This window comes from Strongylocentrotus purpuratus, unplaced genomic scaffold, assembly GCF_000002235.5.
Source record: "Strongylocentrotus purpuratus isolate Spur 01 unplaced genomic scaffold, Spur_5.0 spur5_scaffold_15, whole genome shotgun sequence".
In the NCBI taxonomy this organism is placed as follows: domain Eukaryota; kingdom Metazoa; phylum Echinodermata; class Echinoidea; order Camarodonta; family Strongylocentrotidae; genus Strongylocentrotus; species Strongylocentrotus purpuratus.
In genome coordinates this window covers 20,020,113-20,039,170 of record NW_022145600.1, presented here as the reverse complement: position 1 = coordinate 20,039,170, position 19,058 = coordinate 20,020,113, and the positions used below count along the sequence as shown (strand labels likewise).

Sequence of the window (19,058 nt, the reverse complement as noted above, 5' to 3'; positions counted from 1 at the left end):
AAATTTGCATATATTAAAATTTCTGTCTCAAAACCTGTCAAAATCACCTAAAAGTTGTATTTTGTCTGCTATTATCATGAAATAAGTTTTAACCCCCCCCCCCCCTAATTTGGTGTAATATTATTCATTGCTATTTTATCTGATGTTTCCCGCAAATTTTGTTCAGTATCAGTCAACTCGTATCCCCCCCCCCCCCCCCCCCCCCACTCTCCCCGCATATTACGATTAATACATTCTGTATATATAATTCAATTAAAGTTCCTGTTTAAAAAAACAAAAGCTCAACAAGCAGTATTTCAATTACTATTGGGGCTAGCCTGTTAACATCAAACTAAATTAAATACAGTAATTTACCACATACATCATTGTTTCCTGTTATAGTATCAGCCTGAAGAGGGGGGATCAGACAAAGCAAACTTATTCAGCAGTTGGTCATTAATCCCATTATATGCTATAATATAGTTTTGTTGTTTATACAAATGTATGAACAAACGGGGTACAATTTCACGAATTTCAACTGACTTGACACAATGAGCAATATAAGAAGCATGCATCCTCATTCTTGAAGACATTTCAGATGTGCACGGTTATCATCGGGAGTGCTACCAACTTTTTACAAAGAACCTCAATCGACTGTCAGAGATCTTATCTGATGCCACAGAACCTTCAACATCCCGTCCACCCAGATCGTCAATTGATGAAGTCATCCCCAATCCTGATTGTATCTCTTGTAAAAAGGAAGGCCCAAAATCAATCAAAGTGAAAAGCTCTTGGACAACAGAAAGTACACCAATGTTAGATTTTGGTGGGTGGCAAAATGTTGTAGATGTTGCAAAGACAGGGGGTGATGAAGACCTACTTTTGAGAATCCTGGAAGTTGATCTGTTTGCTGCAGAAGCAAGAAATCACAAGAACTGTCGGTAGAAATATGTGGCGAACTAAAAGCCGGATTAATGGAGAAGTGGCAAATACGATGAAGTAGCTAAACAGAGAACAACGGAAATAGCCCACAGTTGACCAGATTCCCACTGAGCTAGAGAAGTTTCTGAACCATTTGTTGAGTGGAAATCCATCTCGACCGTCACAAAGAGTGACTAAACTTGTCATATCTCTAGGACAAGATATATCTAGGGCAGCCACAAATGGAAAGTGGAAAATGTCCAAGCATATACTGGTATGGATGACTCTGAGACATCTCTTACGCAGTGCTCAATTGATCACATTCCTGAATCGGCTTGTTCATTCAGAAAGCTATTCATTTTCACTTGAGCTTGAATCTGCCATAGCACAAGCGCTACAGTAGACTTTCGGTATTCTATCTAGAGTAGACAGGTAGTCCGCCATCACGTGGAGCCATCAGTCTTCCATTCAGACGTTGACGATTTAAACAAATACATTTCAAGCTTAGGTGGTTCTGGCTCTGCCCACACAGCCCATGGGATTATGCTGCTGGAGATTTCTAACAATGAGACAGTTGAATCTTCAAATAGCACAGTACCCTCAGTAGCACGTACATGAACCAAAGAAAGTTCCTTGGCTAATGAAAATGAAGGTCCTCTTCCACCTTGCTATGTCAACAGATATAAAGCATTCAAAGAATGTGCCAGAAATGATATTGTAGATGCTTGTCCGAAAAAGTAGTGGAGAGACAGGTCAAGAGCTTTCAGATTGGGGCTGGATTTGTTTCAGTAACATGGGAGGTGTCCTCAAATGTGACGACCATAGATTACTATCCTGTAAGAAAATATCCCATAACAGAATTCGATACAATCCAAGAGTGCCTAAGAGCTGCAGAAGAAGCAAGCCACGAGGTTGGCCATGTCATAACAACATTTGACTTAGGCGTGTGCCTGTAGGCATATCCTCTCATTTGGAGTCATCCATAAACTTACAAGAAACACATTGTGTTGATTGGCACTTTCCATTTGATTTGTGCATACCCCAAAATGCTGGGAAAGAAAATGGAAGGATCCGGACTTGAAGATATCCTCTTGGAAGCTGGTCTCATGTCTTCTGGGTCTATGAAAGACGTCATAACAGGAAAGAACTGCGACAGGAGTCTGCATTGTCACAAGACAATGGTGGAGTGCTTAGAAAGGCTCCTTTTTATGAGTTCCTGTCAATGACTGGAAAAGATGATGCATTTGTTGGTATAGCTGAGGAATCAAAGAATATCTTCCAAGAGCTAATTCGATCACCAACAAAGGAGAGGCTTGCTGAGGTTGTGGCTAATGCAGATCTGAAGGCGTTGATAGAGTAATATGAGAGCTTCAAAGCTGATGTTCGAAGAGGATCTCTTTGGAAGACGGCACAAATTTTGATGTCGTATGTTGATTGCGTTAGGATTGATCTTTCATTGATCAGGTCTGTGAAAGAAAATAACAGTACTGACCATTGTACTTGCACTGCCTGTTCCTTATGCCTGACCTGGTCACAATTACTCCCAATATGTGACCTACCTTGATGTATTCTTGGTAAACATTAAAGATTCACATCATGGTGCCATGACATTGCTCGAAAGAGTTGCAATAAGTGTTGCCAGGTCGCTCATTCCAGGGAACCGATGTGCTGTCGACAAGACAATTGAGGAGATAATCTTGAAGCATGGCAAATCTCGCAGTGGGGTTGGTAGTGGTGTCGGTCTCTCTGGCATAATTGAGAACTACAGTGTATATCAGAGGTGGGATCAAATATATGCAGATATGACGTTTGATGCTCACCGTGGAAATAAACACAGAGATCAACAACCAACTCGGATAAGGAAAAGTGAGGAATGTGTATTAAAAAAAAGGCCATAGATGATGTAAAAAGCTTCCTCAATCAAGTTGATGTTGATGACAAGAATGGATTGTATGTTTTCTCTTCCGGTGCCCGCGTTCCAGCTGAGGTTGAGAAAGATGTCATGCATGCAATTACCACAGGGAAAGACCAGAAAGAGATGTTCATCAAAGAGCGATTAGAGAAAAAGCCAACTTGATCTACGGGAATTCTTTGATCCCTGATCTCTACTCAATTGGAATGTTGGAACAACTTCTTTGCTAAGACAGATACATTTAAGGGCCTACACTATCTCCGGAAGGATGTAGAGAACTCACAACCTCCAACCACTGGCAATTAGTTGGGAGTGGAAAATGGTTTTCTACTACCTAAAAGAGATGCCTGCATACTTCCACGATATTTGCATCAAAATTCACAATGGAGTGTTGTCCAAAATGCGATGTCATTTTCAGCACAGACATGTACAAGCCAGACTCTGGGAAGTCAAGTGAACGGACACGGCGTGGGTGTGCAGAGAAGATGATGATTAAAGGAGGCAAGACCAAAAGACCATCTGACTGGAAGCAGTTCCTAGCGAATGATGAGAATAAGAAACAACTTATTCAAGTTCTTAACCACAAGGTGATTTTGACAGGTTTTGAGACAGAAATTTGCATATTAAATATATGCAAATTCATGACGTCATTAACAATTGCAGACAATAAAATGAATTAAAATAGTTTTGTCTATCTATTGTTGCATTATTTACAAAGATTTTATTAATTTGATGGAGGTTTGACTTATATCTGCTGAGAAACAGGGTAAAATGTAAGCACATAATTCACAAACCCTAAGAAAATGTACAATACACGGAAAACTGATATGTTTACATAACAAATAATGGTAAAAAACAATGTCAACAAGAGTTGACTGAATTTTGTTTTGCAGAAAACATCAGATAACTTATCAATGAATAATTTTACACCAGATTAGGGGGTTTGAAAACTTATTTTATGATAATAGCAGACAAAATACAACTTTTAGGTGATTTTGAAAGGTTTTGAGAAAGAAATTTGCATATCAAAATATATGCAAATTTATGACGTCATTAACAATTGAAGACAATAAAATAAAATAAAATAATTTTGTCTACCTATTGTTGTATTGTTTACGAAGATCTTTTATAAATTTGGTGGAGATTAGAGTTATATCTGCTGAGAAACAGGGTAAAATGTAAGCACATAATTCACAAACCCTAAGAAAGTGTGCAAAACACGAAAAACTGACATTTTTACATATCTTCAAATAAGGAGCAAAAAAACAGTGTCCAAATGAGTTTTTTTCTTGGGAACATCTTTTTTCTGATATTATGGATCCCAATTAACAAAATGACACCCAAGAAGTAGGATCATAGGGGGGGTGCACGGTAGCCCCCTCTGGCCCACGGACTAATAATGAAAAAATAAGGAGTTGTTTACTGCAACAATGTATTCTAACATCATTATCTCATCAGAAATTGATACATCACATTATGAATATACATGTACACCCTACTGCGCTTGTACACATCTCCAATGAAATGAAATTACAAGTTAACATCTTTGTAAAATTGTAGATGTGTGAATAGAAAGAGCATACGAGGAAGAAGAGAAAAATGTCTCCTCTCGCCTCCCGGAGGTAGCAGGTGGTTTGCTTTATTGTTCCCATGCTTATCAAAAGGGCAGCGTCTGGTTCTATAATGGTGAGAGCTATAAGGACCTTGAATGCACAGGCTATATACAAGCATTAGGCCCTTTTGCCTTAAAATGAATGAATTTAAAATCCATTGGCACTTTCATATATGCATTTGCTAGTAGCCTTGTACATGTATATATCGCCTATCACTTCTGAAACACAATTTTGCTGATTTTCTGTACTGTGTGGCTTTCGTTAGGATTGCAGTCTCTGGTCGTTTAGCCTCAGGATAGCTGTGTAATACATGTAGGCTATACTCATATATAGTATAAAAACGTATATTCTTTTAAAGACCGTTTTAATATTATAAAGGATAAACGTAATCGTGATTGCATATATGAATGATGAAAAGGACAACTTGTAACACCATGGACAAGCTTGGGTTAGTGCAGCATAGTGTGTCTTTCAAAATCGACATCCATTGTACCCATGTCCGAGTAGAACATTGGGTGTTTTATTGAACTGGAGTCAAATCTGCAACATTACTGAATAGATCAGACCATTTGGGCAGGGAAATTTTAGCCTTTGAATGAAAGATGTTCCAGCAAGACAAGGAGTTGACGGCTATTTTGAATCGTCGTCGTTTGCAGGTGTCCAGGACTAACCAGCTGGAAGGGGACTATGACTCGCTGCAAAGGGAGCTGCAAGCGGCCCAACAGAGGGCAGACGACTACGAGAGGTCAAATGTCAAGTTGGAGGAAAAACTGCAACAACTGGAGCAGAATCTCAGAAGTCATGGCATGGTAAAAAACACATTGAATATTATCGAGCATTATTTTTATCTTGTATTTTATTGACATATATATCAATTTCTTGTACATACTGAACATTAATTACAAGATAACCTTGAAGATCAAGTATCCAGGGATGTCAATACGTACAATTGTTTACAGAAAGATGGCGTAAAGAAAATGTCATGACAACTAGGAATACAAAAATATTGAATGCCTGCCAATTAAAATACATGCTTCATCAGACATTCGTTTTTTTAGTTGCTTTCCTATTAAACAAAAAAGAATAGGAAGATTAGTTACAAAAGTCAAAGTCAAACTTGTCTATAGCGACCACCAAAGGGAAACACAACAAGTGGTCTTTGTAGACAGGTTTGACCGTAATAATATGTTACACTTGTTTAGTTATTGTGTTTCCCTGGGATGTATTGCTATGGATTTGATGATGTTTTTATTTTCGTGAAGGTGAGTCTATCGGTGGGTGAGTACCAGGAGCTGAAAGCCCAGGCCATGCTGGCCTCCTTGGCCGATGGAGATACACCTGGAGCCAGAGAGGGTGGAGCAGGAGGAGAAGCAGCTGGAGAAGTATGGATGAGGCTAGATCAGAAGAATAAGGTGAGAAAAAGAATTATTCTCTCAAAGTTCATAATTCATTTTTTGCACGTACAAGTAACAACTAAAGTATTCATACCCTTCCTAAGTTTTGTAATTTATGAGAAATTTGAAAAATTGATTTGTCTGATTTATGTTTCTTGAGAATGTGACATATTAAAGCTTACATCTAAAAGTATTCAACAAAGGCCCTAATTCAACAAGTCCAAATGTTATTCTTGAGTTATGAAATATACAAAAAACATCAAATTTACAAGGGGTATGAATAATTTAGTTTTTAAATGTATGTTCATTAAATGCATTTGTAGTAAATCATTTCAACTTCAAAAAACATTTGCATCACATGGCTCATCTTAGCTCCTTGACATCTGTCACATGCTTGTTTATCATTATTTCATGCATCACTAAAGCATTAGTTGTTCTGCATTGGGTTAAGTTAATATGCTATAATGGTTATATTCCATTTTTAGTGAAAAATATTAGCCATCTGAATAAGTATATTACAAGCAAGGCTGTAAGTTTTTCATTTTGTGTGCATTTAGTTGGAAAACTCATTTTCTTGAAGGAAACAGTCAAGAATGGGTTAACTCTTTTAAAATTATAGCAGCTATGATCCCATCATCTTGCCTAAAATCATCATGATACATTTAGTAGTATTATAGGCCATCAATCCATGAGAAGTTTTTTTTTTAATTGTTACTGTACTCATACCATTTCTCTGTAGTATCTCACTCATTCAACATCATTCATTTAATGCTTTGATAGGAATTGAGAGAGGTTCAGGAGTTATATAACCAGTCTGTAAAAGAGAATGTGAAGCTGAAGCAGAGCATTCGAGATCTCCAGACGAAGGCAGGTCCTAGCAGTGGCACTCTGTCCCAGGTAATGTAAATGGTGTTGTATTTTTGATGCGCTTTAATATACCCCCATCTCACTAGAAAGGTGATCATGTGACCATATAACGATCTGTCAAATTTTTTTAAGCATAGCTGAATCTCCCTCCAACCCCGTTTTTGGCCAGTGAAGCAATTACATTACAGAAACATGGGGGATGTGAGCAGCTTTTGATACACTTTGGGGGCTGCTGTCACATTAGAAATATAATTTGTTGTTTTAATACGCTCTAAAACCGGTTGCGATGCGCTTTGGCACCTCAATGCTCTCGCTACGTAAGTTTTTAACATGTTCACAATTTGAGACCAGAGAGATGGTGGCAATCCTAGATGCTTCAAAAAAGCTTAAGATCATAGGACAAGATTTAAAAGATCATATCGCCATGCTTTCACTCTTTGTCGATTTCGGGGGGGGGGGGGGGGGGGGGTGATCACAGCAGAATCGTCCTCTAGTAGGATGGGGGTATTACTGATGTGTTGTCTGCTGATTGTGAAGTGAAGGGGTGTTCAATTATCTTTCATTTTGTCTGTTACACAGCTCATTGACATCTTCTATATACATGTTGTAAGCTCTATCCATCATTCATCATGTCTTCTCCACTACATTTTTAAAATAATAATATTGATAAATAGTATCTTCGTGTACACATTATAAATACACATTACCGGTACTCTTTGTCCTAAAATGTTAGAGTTTAATTGCCATAAACAAGAATGTTGAAATTAACTTTCTGATTACCACACACCAAAAATAAGGTGTTTTGGTTTATATTACTTCATTAATGATTTGTTCCCAAAGTAAAATGAAACTTCATAAACTTGGTTACATCAATAGTAGTTTTGATATATCTCTTTGGATCATGTATTTACAGGGTTATCAAACCATCATAATATACAGTGAAAATCATGTACCGGTAGTTAAAATATCTGACAACAATATTCCTCTAATATTTTTGACTTGATGCTATTTTGCTTATGTAAACATTGATAAATATAGGTATAAATGAAAAAGGATATATTAATATTGATATAGCATTCCTGCACACTCACTTTCAAAATTGGACTATACAATTAAGTTTTGTCTCTTCAATTCAAGTGTCTTGTATGAACGCAGAATAAATAGCCAATATTTAGTGTAGTGTAAGTCAACAAGATGATAAATCAACCTAGATATTTTCCAGCCACTTAATGTCAGCTGCATGTCTGAAGCCTCTCCAATCAATTAGAGGGTTCAGTGACACAAAGACGTAACTCCATATTTTGCCAAAATGAGTATTTGATATCAAAATGTTCAGAGAAATGTGGGCTTTCCAGGAAACACAAAGACTTATCTCCATCCAACACCCCATTGAAGTCAATGGCTAGTGAAACATAGACTCCTTAAGGCCCAAGTGCTCAGTGACACATAAACCACTTTTTCTCAAAATGGACAAAGGGAGTTACGTCTTTGTGTCACTGACCCCTCGAATTGAAATTCTTGTATTTAATCAGGTGATCAATACTGAATGCGGGTGGATGATGAGCCGTGTGTATATTTGCTCTCAATACAACGTCAAGGGGATGAACTAATTAATTATGACTAATGCCTAGTCGACTTGCGCTTCATACATGCATTATGGGGTAGTTTTATTGCCTGTATTTTAGTCCACAATAGCTGCAAATTCATCATTAGTGCATTGTCGTACAAGGCTACAAGTAGGTGTATTGTAACTAAGCAGTGCTGTGCTCATGAATTCTCTGTTGATGGCCTGTGGTGAGTGGAAAGAATACTTCTCACATAGATACATAGTAGATGTTCAAATTTGTATGGGGTATTGCAATACACAGATGTACGTATATTGATCAGATAATATAATATTTGTCATATCTTGGAGTGAGTGGTAAATTCACATCAGCATTAGATGTTTATTCATAGGAAAATCCATTATTGATTACATATTTTCCAGATAAATGACTTGAGTATGTATTTAATTTCATGTTGCAAAATATGGTGTGTCTTACCTGTATCGTACACATGTGCACATGTCTTCATAGACCATTTTTGTGACATAATCAAATTTAATGCATAAACCTTTAATGACATGTTACAAATTATTTAATTCTCATGTTATGAGTAATTCTATTTCAATAGTCAAAATGCAAATCGCATAATTTAATTGCTGCTAGGTGGGACAAACATAATGGCTTATCTAACTTAATAACACATAATGTATACAATTCACATTCTGACTCTTAAAATACAGTTATTTGTAAATGGTGAATTAAATTATTTGTAACGAGGCATTTAATAAGGATCATGAGCATTAACATTTGATTACATTACAAAAATGGCCTGTTGTGTACTGTAGAATGTGATCTGACATATTTTGTACATAATTGTAAATCTACAGGTCTTGATATGAAGTGTACATGTAGCTGTTACTAAATGTAGTAAACAGGATAGAGCGTGAATGTGGAAAAGACCTTAGAAATTAGATTGATCCATCATATCTATTGTACAGATCTAGTACACTACCAACTGAGAAGACGCATATTGGACACCTGTCTATTAAAATGATTGCTGTCTATGCTCTAAATTTGGCACATATACATGTACATGTGGTAGTATGCTATTGGTTAATGTCTGTTGTAGGAAAAGCATTGCTGTTTGTATATAGACCAACATTATGATACTTCTGATGCACTAGAGTTAATTTTATTTGATAGAAGGCATACATGTACCTTGCTTTCAGAGTTGCCTTTGAAATGGATATACTGAGATGACATCAGTGTAAGGATGATGAAGTATATTGATTTCAAATCAAACACAGACAGGGATTTACAATGTACAAACACTTGTAGAAATCCAAAATCCTTTGTTTTCAAACATTTGTTCTCCAGCATAACTTTGATACACACACAAGTAGAAATAATATTTGCATAATTATCTTTTCCAATATTTTTATGAAGTGTAGTTAGATGTTTACTGAAACTACGTATAGATATAAGCACTCACAGGTCCTGAATCCAAGGTGTTACAGCTATTAAAGTATGTGGAAAAATAATCAATGATTGAGAAGACTTTGATTGGGGTTTAGTCAAACAAAGGCTCTCTGGGTTTCAATATTTGATGGTGCGTGCCACAGCTGTTACATTATAGTAGGAAATCAATATTGACTTGTTTGTCTTTCAAGATTTTAATTGTGTTTGTTTTTGGTGTACGTTGTCCAAATCATAGTCAAGTTCTGACTTTTATGTAAATGAGATATACAAGCATACTTCAATTAAGAATTAGCTCATTGAATGCAAGTGGTAGTGACTTTTACTCATTTTCTTCTTGTGTAATAATCAGAGTTTTAAGTTGGTGGAACTGTATATGTATACAAGCTACATTTACTGTTCCAGTTATGACATGAAATTGGTTTGGGCAAAGTGTTATTATATTAATATCTTAAATGTGGATGATATCTTGTAAATAAATCCACCTTTGAATGATGCCAAAGACCTTGGATTCTCTCCCATGCATAGTCAGTCAGTGACTGAGCATGGACCTAGCCATTGAAGGGCCACTGCCATCATGGAGAGGGGGCTAGGGGGGCACCAGTCTTTTAGGTGGAAGAAACATGAATAAAAAAAACAAGATCAATGGTGAATGGGGCGTGAATAAAAGCATTACTTTCCATTTTCACCTTCGTTTTCCCCTCTCTTTGACTTTCCTTATTTTTTCATATTTTACTCACTACTTTTTAATTTTAGTGGCACATGATCCCCTGTGGCTACGTTTACACTGTACACGTACATCTTAATCATTTTACATACCAGATCCCGTCTTACAAAGAGTTATGATTGATCCAAATCAATCCCAATTCCTCCAATCAATCGCAAATTTACAGTCTGACCCTCCTATCTCGTATGTACATAGTTGCGATTGATATCAACTCTTTGTAAGATGTGGCCCTATAGTCTTGCTTAAACTCACCACGTAAATCTTACTGTCTCTCTCTCTGTACAGAATGTGTCTGGAGGAGGGGATGTGGAAGCAAAATCAACCCAGACTATTCCTTTGAAGCTTTTGACTAAAGGTGCTCTCCAAACAAAAATGCTTGCAGGTAAGCAAAATCTTCTCTTGTCCTTTTGTATACCTAAATACAAAATATCAGTTAAAACAGATGCGTCATTGTATTTGCAAACCTGATATATACATGAATTTATGTTGAATATACTCTGATACAAATGTTCAATTCTCAGTATTCATCATGGACACTGAAATGTGATTGAATATTGCAAGTTGATGGCTGTTTTTAGTCTTGGTTTTTGTCTTTCATGATTTCTTACAAGGCCAGCTTATTTACAAATATGCATCATGGAGTACTCACATTGAAAAAAAGGTGCCTTAGAACATCTTCTTTTTAAAAACTTAATATCAAAGTACAAAGTGTTTCCTATATTGTTAATGAGGTTAATTGTTGACGCTTGCAAGCATTATACTTTCCAATATCTTTTTCTTTGAGGTCCATTTTTTTAGTATATATTGCAAACAATCCACGGATAATTGTTGACTGCTGGTCACACGCTCCTGAAAGGAGAATTACAAAGAGGACAATCAAAATTAATTCCCTGCAGAACTTGAATGATACATGAGGTTTTCAATGTGCCTTTCTCTGTTCAAACTTAATTTACTCACACACAGATGACGATGAACTAACCCTTGAAGATTTCCTGAACGCGCTACCACGCCAGAGCTCCGATCACGCCTCCCCTATCCCCATCAAGGTCTACGGACCTCTGATTCAAACGGACCAGGACTTGATCCATTTGGACCAATCAGCACCATCCTTCATGCACAGGCAGCCAATCAGAGAGCAGGCCATAGGGGAGGAGGTGGAGGCGGGACATGTCACCATGGCGATGAGACCCATGGGGGACGATGGATTTGACTTTGATGGGTTGGGTTTGGAAGGTGAGAGAGATGTTTTTAACTTGTTTTACTATGCCCGAGATGATTTAGGCTGAAACTATCAAAACATGTGCTTCATACCAAAATCAAATGTACCCAATGGGTTAAAAAGAAATATATGTGGCTTCTCTTTTAGTCAGATGCAGAGATTGTTGTTGGGCAATTGCTTCTTAGTCTCGTTATTTGAAATTGATTGATGCAGAGGCCTCTATCAGGATGTCATGTTTGGTCTGTGGGAGAATACACTCTTAAGGTTTCCAACCTGTTAGTTGACTTTTCTGATATTGATCAAGTGATTCACTGTTCACTGTTCTAAATGTATTACTGACAGTTAAAAAATTAACGTCACCTGTGCCTGGGAGGTCAAAAGCGAACTGAATCACTGTAACCCTTGGGTCTCTCCTCCCGGTATAACTGATTGGGGGTGTCCAGGTGGACCACTACACCAGGTTTCCCCTTACTCTTATTGTATTGGTTCATTAATTTGTTCTTGCTTTTGCTTTCAGTGGATGAGATTGACAGGTTACGAGTCGGTTCATCGGTGAGCGATGACCTTGACGTGTCCTTGTCATCGGATGGTCCACCCCTCCCAGACACCTCACCACCAGGTCAACTCAAGCCATTCCACGGACGCACCAACTCCACGTCTTCGGACATCTCTGACCTTGCCCCACCCGCTCCCCCTCTCCCATCCCTGCCGCCTCCACCCAAGCACATGGGCGGGGTTGACGAGGGTGCAGAGCAGACCTCTCATCTTAGGTATGATATGGTTAAGAAGTTTTACAAGGAAGTTAGATAGGGAGCAGCTATTTTAATGGTTGCATGTCACATTCTGTAGTGATAATCAATCTACATTCATTTAACTGAATTCATAACCTTTGACCCTGAACTGAACACTCATGCATGTACTTAACCTTTAAACTTAACCCTAAACCGAATCTACATGTAAAACTCAGTCACAGCCCTAGACCTTACCCTATATTTTGATGAAACCAAGCCGGTAGCAAATGTGCCCAACCAGTGTTTGAATTGACACCTCATTTCTATTTGGCGATTTATCAAAAATACAATATCTTTCTGAATAATCATCAGCTTGAAACTAAAATGTTATTATTAGCTGATTATGTCTATAGAGAAAACATGCATTGACCCAACCAAACAAACAGACCATTGCCATTATTACATGCACATCTACATGTTAATACCTCAGTTTAATCTTCTTTTGGCTGTTCAGTCATAAAAGAAACTACATGTATCTCAATATATCCATGTGCTTTAATTTAAATTAATTCATATAAAATTAAAGGACAATTCTTATTTTCCTACTCTTTATCTATATATTTTACATGGGCTTCTTCCTGTCATACTAGGGCTCCCTCTCTTGACAGCGGTATGGAAACGCAGGAACCGGAAATTGAAACCTCCACCTCTCAAGACGTTTTCACCGGTCCCCCTCAGCTGTGCCTGCCTAGTGTTCCGGGCAGCGCAGGACCTCCTGTGGCCCCCAAGCCGGGCACGCCTCTCTGGCTGAAGAAGATGGTGGATTGGCAGAATGCGGAGAAGGAGAAGGAGCACGAGGAGTATGGACAGATGAAGGAGAAGGTGGAGCATCTATCAAGAGCTAACCAGGTAAGAAGAGCGGAAATACTCTATATGATAGCACCGTGCATGTACCTAAATGTACAATTTATTTATTTATTTACCCATTTTTAATTCCCAGGCAAAGTTGACCAAAAACAAAAAACATGCAGAGACAAAGGAAGAAATGAGTTGATTCCTGTTAAGTAGGTTCTCTTACCTAGTCGATTTTTTACATACATAATACAATCTCAGTTTTCAATTTATACTGATGATCATAGTGTAGTGATCAAATAATTGTAGGTTGCAGTTGATCTGAAATTGGCTCCATTAACAATTGCTTCGGGCTTTGTTCCTTCAAAAGCATAGGGTTAGGGTGTCCTGTGTGGAGCCCTGTAAGTTCTCATTTATGTTTTACATCATCTGTTTCCATCACTGCTGTGACATTCTGATTTAGGTTCTTGAGGATGAATTGAGACAGTTAAAGGTTGATAGAGAACAGATGAAGAGACAAGTACAAGGGGCCAGTGATGCCAGGGAGCTGCAACAAAAGGTAAGAGACATTTGTGACTTTTCTTATAGGTAATGCATATTTAGAACAAGAAAGGAAGCTGAAAGGAGCCTGGCTGTTCTACATAATTCTTTCTAGCCCATTATGTATGAATTGTCTGTGAAAAGTGTTGAAATGCAAATTGTTGGTAAAGGTTGAAAAGATAAAATTGGGTAAAAATTGTCGATACATATTTGAATGTAGATTGTCAGGATGTTTATTGATTGTTGTTTGTTGCCCTCTTTAGGGCATGATTCAGTGAGAACAGCCTATTTTAGCTACAATCAAGTAATAAAGTAAAAATTACTGCTATTGTCTGTCAGTCTTTCTTAGATGGTGGCAGCGGTGGGATTTGCTCTTGATCGAGTGCCTGCATTTCCAGAAACTAGTCCAGAACATTGGGCTGAATAAGTCTGATTAAATGTATTAAAAGTATTATGTTGATTTGTGATATAAAACAAGCAATTGCTAGCTGTAGTGGCAGCAGGGGCTAAACCTTCACCATTGGTTCTTGGTGTGTATGTCTATATGAAGAGTGAAGTAAAACTATTAGGATAGTTTTTATTTATGCCTATGGCTGTCTGAATAACAATTGACATATGACCTCATCTCGACCAATCAGGTTGCAATATTTGAGTATGTTGAATATGGTGATTCATATTCAATAAGTTTTATTCAATCATATTCCTAATCAACTTTCTTACAGATTCAGAGTCGTGATTTAGAATTAGAAGAGAAAGAGCGCCAAGTGACACGTTTGAAAACGGAAATCAAGGAGCGAGAGATGGAAGTTGTTCGACTGAAATCACAGGTAATTACAGAGTTATTATCACAACTTTATATGTATTTTTACTGTGTTTTAAATTTTACAATAATCATATAGATACTGTGTACTTTTTTGAAAAGTAGTATTGTACACATACATTTACATCATATTTAATTTGTATACATGTGTGTTAATGGATTGGGTTGTACTAGGAAACTAATATCAAAATATATTAAAGTATATGTCTAAGTGTACTTATGTGTTGTAATCATTGTACATTTCTTTATGCTTCATCAAAAAAAATCAATATAGGAAATTAGACATGCTGAGCCCATACTTGGAATTATTTGAAGTCATTTACACATGTTTACACCAGCTTTTAAAGTTTATTGTTGGGGGTAACTTTTCATTACATTTCCCTTGATATATATACATGTATTATCTTATCCTTCCTTCATCAATTTACTTCAATATCAAAGCCTTATTCAGTGAATTACACACATATGCTGTTATCACCACTTACGGTATTTAACTGTACATATACAAGTACTTATGCGAATCTCAATCTGACCATCTTTGTTTTGTAGAATACGATACATCTGAAGGTAATACATTTGAAAGGTTTTTCAAAAGCGCAGTAATTAATTACATGCTATCGGAGGTGATTTGCCAATGAAGACAGATCTATAAATATGCAATGCAATGCATACAAATATTGTGATCTAAAATTAAATCAACATAAAGTTTCAGTGAATGGTATGGGCAGTTTATTCTCTACAGAATCTTGTTATGGCTTGCTTGTTGGCTAGTTTTCTTTGATTGTTTGTTGAACCATGCTTTGTGCTCAGGTCGTTTGTAATGAGAAAAAAAGAGTGTAAACGCATCACATTCTTGGGATTTGAAGCTGTGTGAAGGTTAATCATATCTGTATTCTGGAAGCTAAATCATAAATGTGCAATTCAGGTTATGTTGGGGCAATTAACCTGTGGGAAATGTTTGTATCATAAAATTCATTCTAATAACAGTAGCTTTGTTTTAAATGCTGGAGACAAAAAACTCGGAATGGAGCGTATTGTTTTGCAGAATAATTGTCTAACGTCAAAATTTTTTTTTTTTTAAACATTTGGTATGAACACGTAAGAATCATAAGGAATAGATTTAAGCAGAGTTTAACACTTTCATATACATGTCAGGTCAACCCCATTACATGAAGAACATGAACATCCATTCATGTTTACTCTACATTCCATAACCATCAATTGTTTCCATTTCGATACACGCATTCCCTTCCTCCTCCTCCTCCTCATCCTCCTTCAACTTCAAAAGTTGGAAGCACTTTCCCAGGCTGGAAAGACCAGTCAGTCCGATGAGATGGCCATGTGGCGTTTGAAGGATAAGGTAACAAATTTGGAGACATCAATTACCCCCACCCATCCCCCTCACCCTGCATGTGTGTTTCACCACTACAGATGTGTTCATGTTCACCCCAAAGCACTAAAGCACTAACCCGTATAACCTTGCGCTCTCCGGATAAAAATATCAGTAGTGTGAACAGCAAAGAGCTGCTAAGTACACGTTGCAGAGGTTTTGATTTTTTTTTTCCTTCACATTGATACTGACAGTGTAGTAGAATAATCAAGGTCTCATACCAAACACTGTTTAAAAAAAATAATTTCACATGAATCAGAGAAACGTATTAACTGATTTTCTAAATAAAAGATGTATATGGTTTGGTTTGGTTTGGTTTGGTTTGGTTTGATGGTTTGTTTTATCTGACTGCTAAGAAAAAATGTGTATGTTTGTAATGAAGACTGAGTTTTGAACTAATATAAAACTGAAATGATCTGATCAAAGTTTGCAGCACTGCATCTGTGTGTATACATGCATTAACTTAATGATGGGTTTGCTTGCAATCATATTTTTTAAATATTATTTATTAAAGAATAGAAAATAATTTGTCACTCATAAACATAAACCAAAATGGAAGTATGGTGTTCACTTGCATGAAATTCGGAAAATAAATTTCAGATTGCTAACACTAATCCCTCTCCAACTTCTGTTAATATTGTAATCACCTTGTCAACAATGACCTTTTTCCTTTGTTGCATTAATTGTCATTGCTTTGCACTGATGCACACATCAAAGTCACTCCTAATAAAACTGGGAGGAATTATTCATAGCAGCTCAAAAAGACTTTATGATGCTGACGTTGTACATGATTTTGATCACTATGCACAAGATGATATCATGATTCATGACTAAAAATAAAAGATATTGTGCCATATGGTTTTGCTACATGTGTGTTAAGGAAATGATGCATATAAGTTGCAAACATGGGAAAGAATATTGTCACACATGGTATTGTATCAGTTGTAAAATAGTAAATTCTTCATCTTTACCTTGATGACTAGTTCCTCTGTACACAATTTGTGTAAAAATTTGCACAGTATGTATAAAAACATATGTTTAAAAAAAACATAAACAAAAAGAGACACAATGACTCAATTACATTATACAACTGTATGTGCTTCTTAATAACACATTTTTGGACTGATTTATGATCCATTTTACTGTACACTAAGAAGCTTCATCAATTAAGTCATCTCTTTCTTAGAATGATATTGAAAGTCATCAACTGATCACCCCTGCACTAAAAATATCTGATGACTGTCATTTTAACATTGAAATGTGTTATGCCCGCCCCCCCCAAAAAAAAAAAAAAATTATTTTGTAATAGCGATATAATCAAATGATGCATTATCAATACATAACATTCTATGAAGATGACACTGTATATATGTACGCTTAAAATCATGTAGTGATGCATGAAGTTTAATATACATGTAGGCATATGGTGTTTGTGTTGTGCGTTTAATAATTTTAACTGGTGTTTTTAACATGCAAAAGTGGACAAGTGTCAAGTGTCAAGTACTCTACTAAAACTTAATCAAATGCCATTAATATAAATCATTAATTGGATGGCATTAACATGTTTTTGCTTTGTTTTTTTGCTCTGGGCTATGGTGTGTTTTTTTTACTTGGTTGTCGGTAAGTAATTATTATTGTGCAGTGTATACATGTTTTGTGAATACATGTACTGCACATTGTTTGCTTGTTTTAACCCTATCTAGCCCGGGCTATTTTGAAACTGCATAACTCTGGGGGGGGGGCTTCTAAGGCCCCCCCCCCTATGATTTCGGCCGTTGAAATCACGAAAATGAGCAATTTTCGGGCTAACATGCATAGACAAAAGGTCATGTGACTTTGTAATGGTAGGTCCAATTTTTCGAAAAATTTATTTCAAAAGATGCGCAAGACTCGAAAGAAAGAAAGAAGTTGTAAAATTTCAGCGCAAATTTTTTTGGCTTTAAAAGAATTATCGCAAACCCCCCCCCCCCCCCCCCAGGCTAGATAGGGTTAAATGAGTTTAGTTAGGCACTTAGAAAGAGAGGGGGAGGGAGGGAGGGAGGGGGTAGGCAGATATATATTCTAATTGTTTTGTAGGATCATTCATGCACCTGAACAGTAGTCTGATACCCCAGCCCTTCACCGCTCCAAAGAAAATTACTGATGTACGCAAAATGTATAAAAAGTAACCATGATGATGGTGGTGGTGATGATGATGATGATGATGATGATGATGATGATGATGATGATGATGATGATGATGTTGATAATATGATGATGATGATGATAATGTTGGTGATAATGATGGTGATGGTGATATTGATGATGATGATAATAATGATGATGATTGTGGTGGTAGTAATATATTATGATGATAATGAAGCTGACAACAGTATAGTTGACTTAATTACATGTTAATGTAGATCCAGGATTATAGTAGTCATATTATTTCTTATGATAATGATTGGGCTTATGAGGAGTGTAGTGGTACTGTAACATGTACTGTTCCTTGCTTGCAGTTGGAACGCACACAGGAGCAGCTAAGAGAGAAAGAACGTCTCATCCATTCCCATGATGCAACACTGGGCCGAGCCAAGGCAGATCTTGTCAAGAAAGAGACTGAGCTGTTTTCAAAGGTATTGGTCACAGTCTGCATACATGTATCAACCATATACAGGTCATAGCTATACAAAGTCAGTAGTACATTTTTGTTATAAAAATATTTAGTCTTCCAACAATATACAAGTTATTATTTTATTGACTTGAAATAGTGCAATTTTTGTTCTTTCACCCTGTTTTATAATACGGTCTTCAGGAGCGATTTTATTTCTTATATAAATAGAGTTTAAGGATGATTGTTAATTACCCATGCTTGTAGCATAGTCACATTTTTGTACTCAATGTAATGATAGATATATTAAGATCTCTGTCCTTGTCTATGATTGCCTGGTCCCCTTTATACTTTTCAATTGTTAGTGCTCAATTGTTATGATAGGCTCATTTCAAAGATTTGGAAATAGCATAATCTTATTCAAATATATATTATGGATGATTGTTACCCTTGCATATCCTACTGTTGCCGCCATAAAATAAA

General features: G+C 36.7%; 1 protein-coding gene across 3 annotated transcripts in view; it reads left to right on the top strand.

Moving 5' to 3' along the window:
- Positions 1-19,058, top strand: part of LOC100888808 (golgin subfamily B member 1) — a 45,758-nt gene that overhangs the window by 17,029 nt on the left and 9,671 nt on the right. For 2 of the 3 annotated variants that reach the window (XM_030985794.1, XM_030985796.1), the window contains 11 exons: positions 5,082-5,234; positions 5,688-5,837; positions 6,600-6,716; positions 10,719-10,815; positions 11,397-11,666; positions 12,170-12,422; positions 13,034-13,292; positions 13,699-13,794; positions 14,498-14,602; positions 15,884-15,955; positions 18,484-18,600. In XM_030985794.1, the coding sequence (XP_030841654.1) occupies positions 5,082-5,234; positions 5,688-5,837; positions 6,600-6,716; positions 10,719-10,815; positions 11,397-11,666; positions 12,170-12,422; positions 13,034-13,292; positions 13,699-13,794; positions 14,498-14,602; positions 15,884-15,955; positions 18,484-18,600 (1,689 nt within the window). The remainder of the gene's footprint in view (positions 1-5,081; positions 5,235-5,687; positions 5,838-6,599; positions 6,717-10,718; positions 10,816-11,396; positions 11,667-12,169; positions 12,423-13,033; positions 13,293-13,698; positions 13,795-14,497; positions 14,603-15,883; positions 15,956-18,483; positions 18,601-19,058) is intronic. The other variant, XM_030985795.1, reaches the window with a different exon arrangement.